Below are 13,595 nucleotides of genomic sequence, written 5' to 3' on the forward strand. Positions count from 1 at the left end.
ATGACTGATACAATGGCCAGTGAGAAGATTACTGAACAATTTTAGGAGGGAAAATGTCAGTAAAAAATTTAGATATGATTACATGATCTGAGATTCTAAAATGAAAGGAAATTTAAAGAGTTGTGAGAAGCTCTAAACCTCCCAAATTCTCACAAAACAATTATGAGTGATCTATTACATTCGGAGTTTTAAAACATAGAAAAGATGAAAGAAGAAATACATATCCATAGATAAATACAAAAGTGGCGTGTGGCTATAACAGTAATACCAAAAGGCCAAGATCCAGAATGGGTTGAGACCTGGGAATAATGCTAAGAACAAAGTAGTATTTTGTGTGTTAGTTTTGGAGCAAAGAGAGGAAAAAAGGAAGGATAACCCTGTCATTATGGATGAATAGTGTGATGAGAGCAGATGACAGAGCTGCCTCAATTTATTTTTGGAACACAGTTGAAGTTTTAAATAAACAGAAATATGACAGAGAAAAGGAAGCTGATAAATTCCTACTTTGCTTCTCTTTAATCTGACAAGGAGAGTAAGTTTTAGTTTAGGAAGAAGAGAAGAAGAATTGGTAAAAGAAACTTGAAGCCCAAGATTGGTAAAAGATTTTAAGAGTTACCCTAGATAAGTTTAAGCCTGTTGTCTCAGACACACTGATTCCTGCAAATGAGATTGCTGCGCCCCTGTCAGCAGTGGCTTTGAGGAGTGGCGGCTATGGGATTGGTGCCAGAAACCTACAGAATGACAACTGTAGGTCTGATTTTTTTTTGTTAAGAGTGGGAGTTGTGGCTTTATCAGTCCATGCATTGATCTTGGACAAAACTCTAGAATGATTAAATGAGTCATTAAAAGGATAGTGTGCTTGAACACTTATAAAAAGAATCAGTAATCACTTGAAGCCAGCATGAGTTCCCTAAGGACAAGTCATAGATCAACCTCATTTCCTCAAGTTACTAGCCTGAATATCAGAAAAATGTTAGACCTAGTGTTTACCACAAGAGTATCGTGGTGAATTGCACAGACTTTGGGGCTAGAATGCCAGAGATGGAATCCTCACTTTACCACTTACAGCAGTTTGACCTTGGGAGATTAATGAATTTATCTGTCCTTACAAGGACAGTACCTACCTTGTGTTGTTATTGTGAGGATTATATGTGATCTTATAATATAAAGCACTTAGAACAATGCCTGACATACAAAAAACCTCAGTAAGCATTGGATATTGTTATTATAATCTAGATTTCAGCAATCCACTTATGAAAGCTTCCCAGTGACAGTTTTGGAGACTAGATTGCGGTCAGGTGACCAAGTAAGTGGATTTGTAATAAGGATGCATATTGGTGGACAAAAGACACTAGTGGAGTGTTACAGGGCTATGTGTGATTCAGCATATTTTCCATTAATTTGGTTGAGAATATGGAAGATTCGTTGATTGGATTTGCAGATAACATCCAAAATTTGATGGGTAAGATTTGGTTGGTCAGATTTGAGATGAAATTTAATTGGGAAAAATGTGTATATGGTTCTGCCTTTGGGTCCACAAACTAAGTGCATAGATATGGGATGACACAACAGTAATGTGAAAGGACTTCAGGGTTTTAGGTTATAATGTAGTTTTCAGATAGGAAGACAAATACAGTCATAGTTTGTATCGATTGATGAATGCCATAGAAGAGGGTCATCTTTCTCCTGACATATCTGATCACACTGCACCTCAAATATTGTATTCACATCTGGGTGTTCTACCCCAGGACGGACAGTGACAAATTGGAGAGTGTTTGGAAGAGAGCATTCAAGATGACAAAGCATAATACTTCAAAACTATGTCATGTGAGGTAGAGTTGAAGGGACCAGGGATGCTTATCTGGGGGAAGAGCAGGCCCAGGGGAGTTAGCTGTATTCAAATATTTCACTGTCAAATGGAAGAGAGCTAGATTGTGCCTGTATGGTTACTGAAATTTGAATTGAGACTGGTGGATAAAAGTTGTTCCGCCCAATAATAAAGAACCAAAAAAATTCTAACAACTAGAAAAGTCAAAGGGTTAGTGGGCTGCCTTTGGATATATCCAAGTTCTATGTTCTTGACTGTGTTCAAGCCAGGTTGAATGACTACTTGGTGGAGATAATATTTGAATTCTCTATTTAGGAGAGAGAATTCAAATATTAACTGGATGGTTAGATGGAATGCTCTGTATTTTTGTCACTTCTTTACCCAAGAAGCCGCAATAACTCTGTCAGTGTATCAAGCCCAGACTCACTACCTAATTTATAAGAACACCTCTCTTATCTGGCTTCCTGTACTTATTCAGCCATATCTCCTTGCTTTTCCCAAGGAAACCCTCTCTGCTTTTTTCCTTCCATCTTGTCTTAGAAAACACAGAGGAGCCCACAGAGGAAAATATCCTTCGATGAACCATTACCATGAATTCAGCAATTTTTCTAGGAAAACACTATTACAAATACGTATATTGTTTAAAAGGCAATTATTTGTGAGACAGAAGTGTATTTGATTTTTTTCCAAGGAGCAGTAATAGAATATAATAGAACCGTAAGAAGTACAAATGGATAAATGTTCAAAATAGTTGTGTAAAGCATTAAAGTTCTTTTTAGCTTGTGCTTGCAACCACCAGTCACGCCAAACTTTAAGAGACTAATGGTAAGTTCTGTTAAAGTACCAATCAAGAAGAGAAAATTTATACAGGGAAAATACTATATTTCCTTTTCAATATTTTAAGGCAATAAATAAAAATATTATAAATAAATTACTGCTAATATTTTTATTGTTATGAAGCTGTATATGTAAAATAGGAATGGATTTAGAGGAAATTATCAATTTACCAGGGAGTCCCTGGGTGGCGCAAGTGGTTAAGGAGTACTAACTGAAAGATGGGTGGTTCCAACCCACCCAGAGGCACCTTGGAAGGTAGGTGTGCTGATCTTCTTCTGAAGGATCACAGCCTCGAAAACCCTACAGAGCAGCTCTACTCTGCATACGTCAGGTTGCCATGAGTCAGAATTGGCCTATTGGCAATTAACAACAACGATATCAATTTGCCTTTAGAATTTATATTCTGTTATAAAATATACATAGAAATTAGAAGTCTATGATATGGATAATTTCATAACTCTCATGCTATAACTTTCTTTAATAGCACACTTTATATATTTTTTAAAGGTGTCATCATCGGAATTCTTGCAAATCAAAGGAAAAGAAGTTAAGCGAGTAAGAAAAAGTAAATTCGGATTTCAACAACAGAGACCAAGAAAATCTTTAAAATCCCCGTGGGATCAAAAATTAGCTAAAAAGTAACTTTCTTAAACTTACAAATTTTACTGTCTGAAGAGAAGTTATTCAGTAGCATTGACACATGAAAATGTATTTTTTTTAAAAAGGAAAACAAAATGTTTTAGAAATTTGTATATGAGATCTGAATTAAGCCTTCTCACAGGAAAAATTGATGGCAGATTTGCAGTTAGAATCTATATGCTCTACTCCACGCTTCTATTTCTGTTTTTGACCAACATTCTTACTTTGATGATGCAACAATAACTGGAATAAAAATAGACTAAGGAAAATTAAATCTTGGTGTGTAAGATTTGATATTTTTGGTCACTATACTGTCTGATTTGAATCAACTCCTTCTTATATTGGTTAATTTTGGAATAAAAAAATAAATGATAACACAAGATGGCTATAGGCCAATCAATTTGGAAAATTAGATGGCTTTATTTTTCTGTACTATTTTTCATGTTTCATTTTTGCCCCATATTTTTATCGGAATTGCTTTTTACACAGCAGCACAACCACAATTTTCAGTAATACTGTATAAATGCAATTTAGATTATGGTTTACCTTTTGCCATTCAACTTGTCGAAACTCTGATTTTCTCCTTATTTCACCACTAGATTTTTATGGCTTGGTTTATTCTACATTCTTCTTCATTTAACTCTTTATGGAGGTTTAAAGAAACTTTAATTATTAGCTTTTGTTGTTGCTTAGGGCACTGAAATGTGCTGAACGTGGAAGACAACCCTTTTATGGCCAACCTAAAGTTTGTAAATGGATATTACTCACAATTAAGTAGCTGAGAATAGACTCATGGGAAAAGAATTCCAAAGTTTATGAAACCATCAAATTGGCATTTAAGTGACCCTGTACATGCCATTGCTTATCTGCATTGCTTTAAGCTCATTTAGTTAGTGAGATTATGTATTAAAACAAATAGTGACAGCAGACAACAAGTATTTTACCTTCAATAAATAGTTACTGTCAGATTATCAATGGTGCAGAAACTTCTTGATTTTTTTTCTAAAAAACCTTGCATTTTAGTGCATTAAGCAAAGTAACATGGCCACACACAGAGTCAGGTCTTTTCTTTTTTACGTCTTAGTGTTTCAAAGAATGACAAATAGTCCTGTTTAAGGAGAGTGTGCTATAAAAACACACAGCCTTTCTTGAGCATGCCAAAAATATTTGTAGACCTTCTTGATGTATATAGTACTGTTTTAATTCATTAAAAATGGGATTAGAAATTTCCATTAGAAGGAAATAAGAATGATATGCAGAATAAAAAAATCAGATTTTTAGAAGATTAATAAAGGAGAATTTTGGAAAAATGTTTCTGAAAATCTTTCTATCGTTACTTTTTTCTTTAATCAATTTTTTGCCTAACTTTTCTCATCAGTGACTAGCCCCCACATTAAATTGTTTTATTGGGAATCCAGCCGTCTGTTGAAAACATACTGCTGTTTAGCTCAATAACCAAGGGAGATTCACTTGCTGGTTTATGTTATTGGGGTGTGATGGGGAACATAGAAATTCAGATTGGTTGTGATTCTGTTTTTTAAAAAAAATTAAAATCTGAAATGTAGTCTCAAGCACATTCCATAGCTAAGACCTGTCCCAGGCAGAATGATGATGTAGGTGAGCTTGACTTCAGAGGTCACCTTCTCCCCTTTTGTATTTTTATTTTTTAGACTGTTCTTAAGAACACAGAGTGCCAGGGTGTCCTGGCTGCCTGGACACCCCTTTACACTCCCCCCAGTCAGGTCCCTTTGTCTCAGGCATTTTCAGATGTTTTAGATCTACCTCCATTATTCTCCCTCACATGAAAATTTGCAAATTTCATGCCCTGCCTCTTGTGCCCTATTTTGTTTCAGAAATTGCATAGACAACTCTCTACAATGTACATATTGTGCCTGGCAATGAGTTAGGTGCTTTGCAGTGCATACTAGTAAAAAAAAAAAAAAAAACAACAATAAAAATAAAACTATCATTCCTTGAGAGACTTCCAGAGACCAGTTATGATATATTATTTTCATCAGTTCATACAAATACAAGAGTTAGAGATTTTTTAAAAAATAATTTTTACTGTGCTTTAAGTGAAAGTTTACAAATCAAGTCAGTCCCTCACCCAAAAACCCATATACACCTTGCTACACACTCCCAATTACTCTCTCCCTATTGAGACAGCCCGCTCTCTCCTTCTCCTCTCCCTTTTCGTGTCCATTTCACCAGCTTCTAACCCCCTCCACCCTCTCATCTCCCCTCCAGGCAGGAGATGCCAACATAGTCTCAAGTATCCACCTGATCCAAGAAGCACACTCCTCACCAGCATCCCTCTCCAAGCCATTGTCCAGTCCAATCCCTGTCTGAAGAGTTGGCTGTGGGAATGGTTCCTGTCCTGGGTCAAGAGAAGGTCTGGGAGCCATGACCACGGGGGTCCTTGTAGTCTCAGTCAGACCATTAAGTCTGGTCTTTTTATGAGAATTTGGGGTCTGCATCCCACTGCTGTCCTGCTCCCTCAGGGGTTCTCTGTTGTGTTCCCTGTCAGGGCAGTCATCGGTTGTAGCCAAGCACCATCTAGTTCTTCTGGTTTCAGGCTGATGTAGTCTCTGGTTCATGTGGCCCTTTCTGTCTCCTGGGCTCGTAATCACCTTGTGTCCTTGGTGTTCTTCATTCTCCTTTGATCTAGGTGGGTTGAGACCAATTGAAGCATCTTAGATGGCTGCTTGCTAGTGTTTAAGACCCCAGACACCACTCTTCAAAGTGGGATGCAGAATGTTTTCTTAATAGATTTTATTACGCCAATTGACTTAGATGTCCCCTGAAACCATGGTCCCCAGACCGCTGTCCCTGCTACACTGGCCTTTGAAGCATTCAGTTTATTCAGGAAACTGCTTTTGGTATAGTCCAATTGTGCTGACCTTCCCTGTATTGTGTGCTGCCTTTCTCTTCACCTAAGGTAGTTCTTATCTACTATCTAAGTAGTAAATGCCCCCTCCTACCCTGCCTCCCTCCCCCATCTTGTAACCACAAAAGAATGTTTTCTTCTCAGTTTGGACTATTTCTCTTATAATAGTGGTCTTATACAATATTTATCCTTTTGCAGCTGACTAATTTCACTCAGTATAATGCCTTCCAGTTTCCTCCATGTTATGAAATGTTTCACAGATTCCTCACTGTTCTTTATCGATGCGTAGCATTCCATTGTGTGAATATACCATAATTTATTTATCCGTTCATCTGTTGATGGGCACCTTGGTTGCTTCCATCTTTTTGCTATTGTAAACAGTGCTGCAATAAACATGGGTGTGCATATATCTGTTCGTGTAAAGGCTCTTATTTCTCTGGGATATATTCCAAGGAGTGGGTTTGCTGGATCGTAGGGTAGTTCTATTTCTAGCTTTTTAAGGAAGCGCCAAATCAATTTCCAAAGTGGTTGTACCATTTTACATTCCCACCAACAGTGTAGAAGTGTTCCAATCTCGCCACAGCCTCTCCAACATATATTCTTTTCTGTTTTTTGGATTAATGCCAGCCTTGTTGGAGTAAGATGGAATCTCATTGTAGTTTTGATCTGCATTTCTCTAATGGCTAATGATCGTGACCATTTCCTCAAGTATCTATTAGCTACCTGAATGTCTTCTTTAGTGAAGTGTCTATTCATATTTTTGGCCATTTTTTAATTGGGTTATTTGTATTTTTGCAGTGGAGTTTTTGCAGTATCATATACATTTTAGAGATCAGGCGCCGCTTTTCTGATGCTGATCACAAATGTCATAGCTAAAAACTTTTTCCCAGTTTGTAGGTAGCCTTTTTACTCTTTTGGTGAAGTCTTTGGATGAGCATAGGTGTTTGATTTTTAGGAGCTCCCAGTTATCTAGTTTTTCTTCTACATTCTTTATGATGTTTTGTACAGTGTTTATGCCATGTATTAAGGCTCCTAACATTGTCCCTATTTTTTCTTCCATGATCTTTATCGTGTTAGATTTTATATTTAGGTCTTTGATCCATTTTGAGTTAGTTTTTGTGCATGGAGTGAGGTATGGGTCTTGTTTCGTTTTTTTTTTGCAGATGGATATCTAGTTATACCAGCACCATTTATTAAAAAGACTGTCTTTTCCCCAGTTAACTGTTTTGGGGCCTTTGTCAAATACCCACAGCTCATATGTGGATGGATTTATGTCTGGATTCTGAATTCTGTTCCATTGGTCCATGTATCTGTTGTTGTATCAGCACCAGGCCGTTTTGACTACTGTGGTGGTGTAATAGGTTCTAAAATCAGATAAAGTAAGGCCTCCCACTTTGTTCTTGTTTTTCAGTAATGCCTTATTTATCTGGGGCGTCTTTCCCTTCCATATGAAGTTGGTGATTTGTTTTTCCATCTCCTTAAAGAATGTCCTTGGGCTTTTGATCGGCATTGCATTAAATGAATAGATCGCTTTTGGTAGAACACAGATTTTTATAATGTTAAGTCTGCCTATCCGCAGGCAAGGTATGTTCTTCCACTTATGTAAGTCTCTTTTGGTTTCTTGCAGAAGTGGACTGTAGTTTTCTTTGTATAAGTCTTTTACATCTCTGGTAAGACTTATTGCTAAGTATTTTATCTTCTTGGGGGCTACTGTAAATGGCATTGATTTGGTGATTTCCTCTTCGATGTTCTTTTTGTAGAGGAATCCAACTGATTTTTGTATGTTTATCTTGTATCCCGATACTCTGCTGAACTCTTCTATCAGTTTCAGTAGTTTTCTGGAGGATTCCTTAGGGTTTTCTGTGTATAAGATCATGTCACCTGTAAATAGAGATACTTTTACTTCTTCCTTGCCAATCTGGATGCCCTTTATTTCTTTATCTAGCCTAATTGCTTTGGCTAGGACTTCCAGCACAATGTTGAATAAGAGTGGTGATAAAGGGCATCCTTGTCTGGTTCCTGATCTCAGTGGGAATGTTTTCAGGCTCTCTCTATTTTGGGTGATGTTGTTTGTTGGCTTTGTATAGATGCCCTTTATTATGTTGTGAAATTTTCCTTCTATTCCTATTTTGCTGAGAGTTTTTATAAGAGAGATTTTTATTCTCTTTTTACAGAAAACCTGCAGAGAGGCCAGTAATACAGTTTTCAAGTTATAGAACCAAGATTCTGATCAGGTCCAAGCTTACCCTGAACTCTATATTCTTTATACGATGCTACTCTCGGAGCTAGCACAAGACACATGGAGCAGTCAGTGAACAGATCAGCATTAACGCATTTGATAAAGGGCCAAGATGGATAGCACAAGAATAGGGCAATGTAAGAAAAGAAACCTCTGGAAAAGAAGAAACAAAAGGATAAGTTATCAGAGAAATTTGCCCATGAAGTAGTATTCGAAGGATTTTTAGACATGATCAAAAGGATTGGCAGCATTCTACCCATTACTAAAAGAAGCTGGCAAGTTTTACTGGCTTTATGATTTGTCCTGAGAACTGATAATAATAGCTAACATATGCCATGCAGGAGACACTGTTGTGAATTCATTTCACTACTTTCTTTTTTTTAAAGCAGCTTTATATAGGATGCACTAATGTTGTTATTCCCAACTTACTGGGGAAGTAACTGAGATATACAGAAATTAATTGACTTGCTTATGATCAAGAGAGAATTTGAACCAGGATGTGTACCTAGGCAGCCTGACTCCAAAGTCCATATTCTTAGTCACTATGTTAGAGGTAGGGCCAGATGCTAGGAACCCTGAGAGTGGAAGTTAGATGGATGAGTAAGTAAAATAGAACCATTGTGCTGTGTAAGGGAGTAGTTGAGGAAGGTAATTTGGCAGAATACGTCTGTCAATTTGTTGTACTGTGGTGGCTTGCCTGTTGCTGTGAAGCTGGAAGCTATGCCACCGGTATTTCAGACACCAGCAGGGTCACCCATGGTGGACAGTTTTCAGCAGAGCTTCCATACTAATACAGACTAGGAAGACAGGCTTAGTGGTCTACTTCTGAAAAAATTTACTGTGAATATCTTATGAATAGCAGCGGAACATTGTCTGGTATAGTGCCGAAAGATGAGCCCTTCAGGTTGGAAGGCACTCAAAATACAATTGGGGAAAAGCTGCCTCCTCAAAGAAGACATTCAGGTGGCTAACAGACACATAAAGAAATGCTTGTGATCACTAGCCATTAGAGAAATGCAAAACAAAACTACAATGAGATGCCATCTTACCATGACATTACTGGCATGAATTAAAAATACAGAAAATAGCAAATGTTGGAGAGGTCACGGGGAGATTGGAACTCTTATGCACTGCTGGTGGGAATGCAAAATGGTCCAATCATTTTGGAAAACAATGTGGTGCTTCCTTAAACACCCTTGAAATAGAAATGCCATAAAATCCAGCAATCTCACTCCTAGGAATGTATCCTAGAGAAGTATGAGAGCCATCACACGAATAGATATATGCATGCCCATATTCATTGCAGCATTCTTCACAGTAACAAAAAGATGGAAACAACCTATGTGCCCATAAACAGATGAATGTGTAAGCCACACAGTGGAATACTACCCAATGATAAAGAGCGACGATGGATCTATGAAACATCTCACCACAAGGATGAATCTGGAGGGCATTTTGCTGAGTGAAATAAGTCAATCACAAAAGGACAAGTACTGTAGAAGACCTCTATTATAAAAACACATGAAAAGGTTTCCACCCAGAGGGAAACAATCTTTGGCAGTTTTGAGGGAGAAGAGGGATAAGGAAGGAAAAACACTAACTAGATTAAAAGAAAAAAAAGAAAAAATGACTGTGGAAGAGCTACGTCCTCAAAGTAGAGTCAACCTTAATGATGTGGGTGGAGTAAAGTTTTTGGGACCTTCATTTGCTGATAAGGCATGACTCAAAATGAGAAGAAACAGTTGCAAACATCCATTAATAATCAGAACATGGAATGTACAAAGTATGAATGTAGAAAAATTGGAAGTCATCAGAAATGAAACGGAATGCATAAAGATCCATATCCTAGGTATTAATGAGCTGAAATAGACTGGTACTGGCCATTTTGAATCAGACAATCATATGGTCTACTATGCCGGGAATGACAACTTGAAGTGGAATGACATCACATTCATCATCAAAAAGAATATTTCAAGATCTTTCTTGAAGTACAACACTGTCAGTGATAGGGTAATATCCATACACCTACAAGGAAGACCAGTTACACAACTACTTTTCAAATTTACACAGCAACCACTAATGCCAAAGATGAGAAAATTGAGGTTTGTACCAACTTCTGCAGTATGAAATTGATCAAACATGCAATCAAGATGCATTGATAATTACTGGCGATTAGAATGTGAAAGTTGAAAACAAAGAGAAAGGATCTGTAGTTGGAAAATACGGCCTTGGTGATAGAAATGACACCAGAGATCACATGATAGACTTTTGCAACACCAGTGATTTATTCATTGCAAATACCTTTTTTCAACAATGTAAACAGTGACTATACAGTGGACCTCTCCAGATGGAATACACGGGAATCAAATTGACTACATCTGTGGAAAGCTGATGGAGAAGCTCAATATCATCATTCAGAACAAGGCTGGGGGCCCACTGCAGAACAGAACAATTGCTCATACGCAAGTTCAGGTTTGAAGCTGAGGAACATTAGAGCAAGTCCATGAGAGCCAAAATATGACTGAGTGTATGCCACCGGAATTTAGAGACCATCTCAAGAATAGATTTGACACATTGAGCTGTAATGTCCAAAGACCAGACAAGTTGTGGAATGATATCAAGGACATCATACACAAAGAAAGCAAAAACAGAAGGTCATTAAAAAACAGGAGAGAAAGAAAAGACCAAAATGGATGTCAGACAAGACTCTGAAACTTGCTGTTGAACGCTGAGTAGCTAAAGCAAAAGGAAGAAATAATGAAGTAAAAGGACTGAACAGAAGATTTCAAAGAGTGGCTCGAGAAGACAAAGTATTATAATGAAATGTGCAAAGACCTTCAGCTAGAAAACCAAAAAGGAAGAACATGACGGGAATTTCTCAAGCTGAAAGAACTGAACAAAAAATTCAAGCCTTGAGTTGCAATACTGAAGGATTCTTATATAGGGAAAATATTGAAGGACTCAGGAAGCATCCAAGGAAGATGGAAGGAGTACAGAGAGTCACTGTACCAAAAACGATTGACGTTCAGCCATTTCGGGAGGTGGCATATGACAAAGAACTGATGGTACTGAAGGAAGAAGCCCAAGCTGCACTGAAGGGAATGGCGAAAAACAAGGTTCCAGGAATTGACAGAATACCAACTGAGATGTTTCAGCAAACGGCTGTAGCACTGGAGATGCTCACTTGTCTATGTCAAGAAATTTGGAAGACAACTTCCTGGCCAACTGACTGGAAGAGATCTATTATTTGTGCCCATTCCAAAGAAAGGTGATCCAAAAAATGTGGAAATTATGGAATAATATCATTAATATCACATGCAAATAAAATTTTGCTGAAGATCATTCAAAAATGTTTGCAGCAGTACATCCACAGGGAACTGCCAGAAGTTCAAGCCCGATTCAGAAGAGGACGTGGAACAAGGGATAGCATTGCTGATGTCAGGTGGATCTCGGCTGAAAGCAGAGAATACCAGAAAGATGTTTACCTGTGTTTTATTGACTATGCAAACATATTTGACTGCGTGGATCTTAACAAATTATGAATAACACTTCAAAGAATGAGAATTCTAGAACACTTAACTGTGCTTACAAGGAAACTGTACATAGACCAAGAGGCAGTCTTTTGAACAGAACAAGGAGGATACTGTGTGGTTTAAAGTCATGATGTGCATCAGGGTTGTATCTTTTCACCTATTTATTCAGCCTGTGTGCTGAGCAAATATTCTGAGATGCTAGACTATATGAAGAAGAGTGGGTATCAGGATTGGCAGAAGACTCATTAACAGCCTGGGTTATGCAGATGACACAACCTTGCTTGCTGAAAGTGAAGAGGACTTGAAGCACTTACTGATGAGGATCAAAGACCACAACCTTCAGTATGGATTACACCTCAACATAAAGAAAACAAAAATCCTCAAAACTGGACCAATAACATAACTACATCATGATAAATGGAGAAAAGATTGAAGTTGTCAAGGATTTCATTTTAGTTACATCCACACTCAACGCCCATGGAAGCAAGCAGTTAAGAAATCAAATGACATAGTGCATTGGGCAAACCTGCTGCAAAAGATGTCTTTAAAGTGTAAAAAAGCAAAGATGTAACTTTGAGGACTAAGGTGTGCCTGACCCAAGCCAAGGTATTTTCAGTCGCCTCATATGTGGGACAAAGAGTAATGAAGGCTGAAGAAGAATTGATGTTTTTGAATTATGGTGTTGGCGAAGAATGTCAAATATAGGAGGGACTGCCAGAAGAACGAACAAATCTGTCTTGGAAGAAGTACAGCCAGAGTGCTCTTCAGAAGCGAAGATGGTGAGACTTTATCTCGTGTAGTTTACACATGTTATCAGGAGGGACCAGTCTCTGGAGAAGGACATTATGCTCGGTAAAGTAGAGGGTCAGTGAAAAGGAAAAAGACTGTCAATGAGATTGGTTGACACAGTGGCTGCGACAATGGGCTCGAACATAGCAATGATTGTGAGGATTGTCCAGGACCAGGCAGTGTTCTGTTTTGTTGTACGTGGGGTCGCTATGAGTTGGAACTGACTTGAGGGTACCTAACAGCAACAACAATTTGGTAGAAGTTTGCAGGGTAGGTTGAAGAGGATAAGAACATACGGTGGAATGCCCAACCTGATTGGCAGACCCTCACTGATGCAGCCTGAGGTGATGACCTTGGCTGGAGTGTGGTGGCAATAAAGATGGAGAAACAGCACACCTGAGCAACACTGGATAGGCAGGTGAAGGAGAGAAGAGTCAGTAGTGACTCCAATTTTTTGTCCCTTGAAGACAAGGAATCTAGGAGAGATGGTGATACCGCTGATGAGATTTGGATGCTCCCAGCATAGTGGGAGTAGCTGAAGCAATGAAGATGGTTTTTGCAATGTAGAAGAGAAGGATTGAGGCTTGGAAGCCAAGCTCAGTTTGGAAGCTGGAGAAGAAAAATTCAGTGACTAAGTCAAATTATGATTAATTTGAGAGGTAGATGGAAAGTTGGGATAGTGCAGGCTTGAAAAAGACTCATGGAGGAAGAATAATTTGAAGGAGTCAGCATTATCAGCTGTGGCTTCGAGGTCATAGAGAACATGGTCTATGATTTGGTGAAAAGAAGGTCCTTTGGTTAACCTAATGGTATAGAAGTAGGGGAGTGGGGAAGGAGCATATT

General features: G+C 38.2%; 1 protein-coding gene across 1 annotated transcript in view; it reads left to right on the forward strand.

Annotated features, from left to right (window-relative positions):
* Positions 1-13,595, forward strand: part of TTC6 (tetratricopeptide repeat domain 6) — a 248,623-nt gene that overhangs the window by 76,388 nt on the left and 158,640 nt on the right. Inside the window, exon 4 of the mRNA XM_003408458.3 lies at positions 3,173-3,303. Within this exon, the coding sequence (XP_003408506.3) occupies positions 3,173-3,303 (131 nt within the window). The remainder of the gene's footprint in view (positions 1-3,172; positions 3,304-13,595) is intronic.

The sequence above is a fragment of the Loxodonta africana genome, chromosome 10 (assembly GCF_030014295.1).
Source record: "Loxodonta africana isolate mLoxAfr1 chromosome 10, mLoxAfr1.hap2, whole genome shotgun sequence".
In the NCBI taxonomy this organism is placed as follows: Eukaryota; Metazoa; Chordata; class Mammalia; order Proboscidea; family Elephantidae; genus Loxodonta; species Loxodonta africana.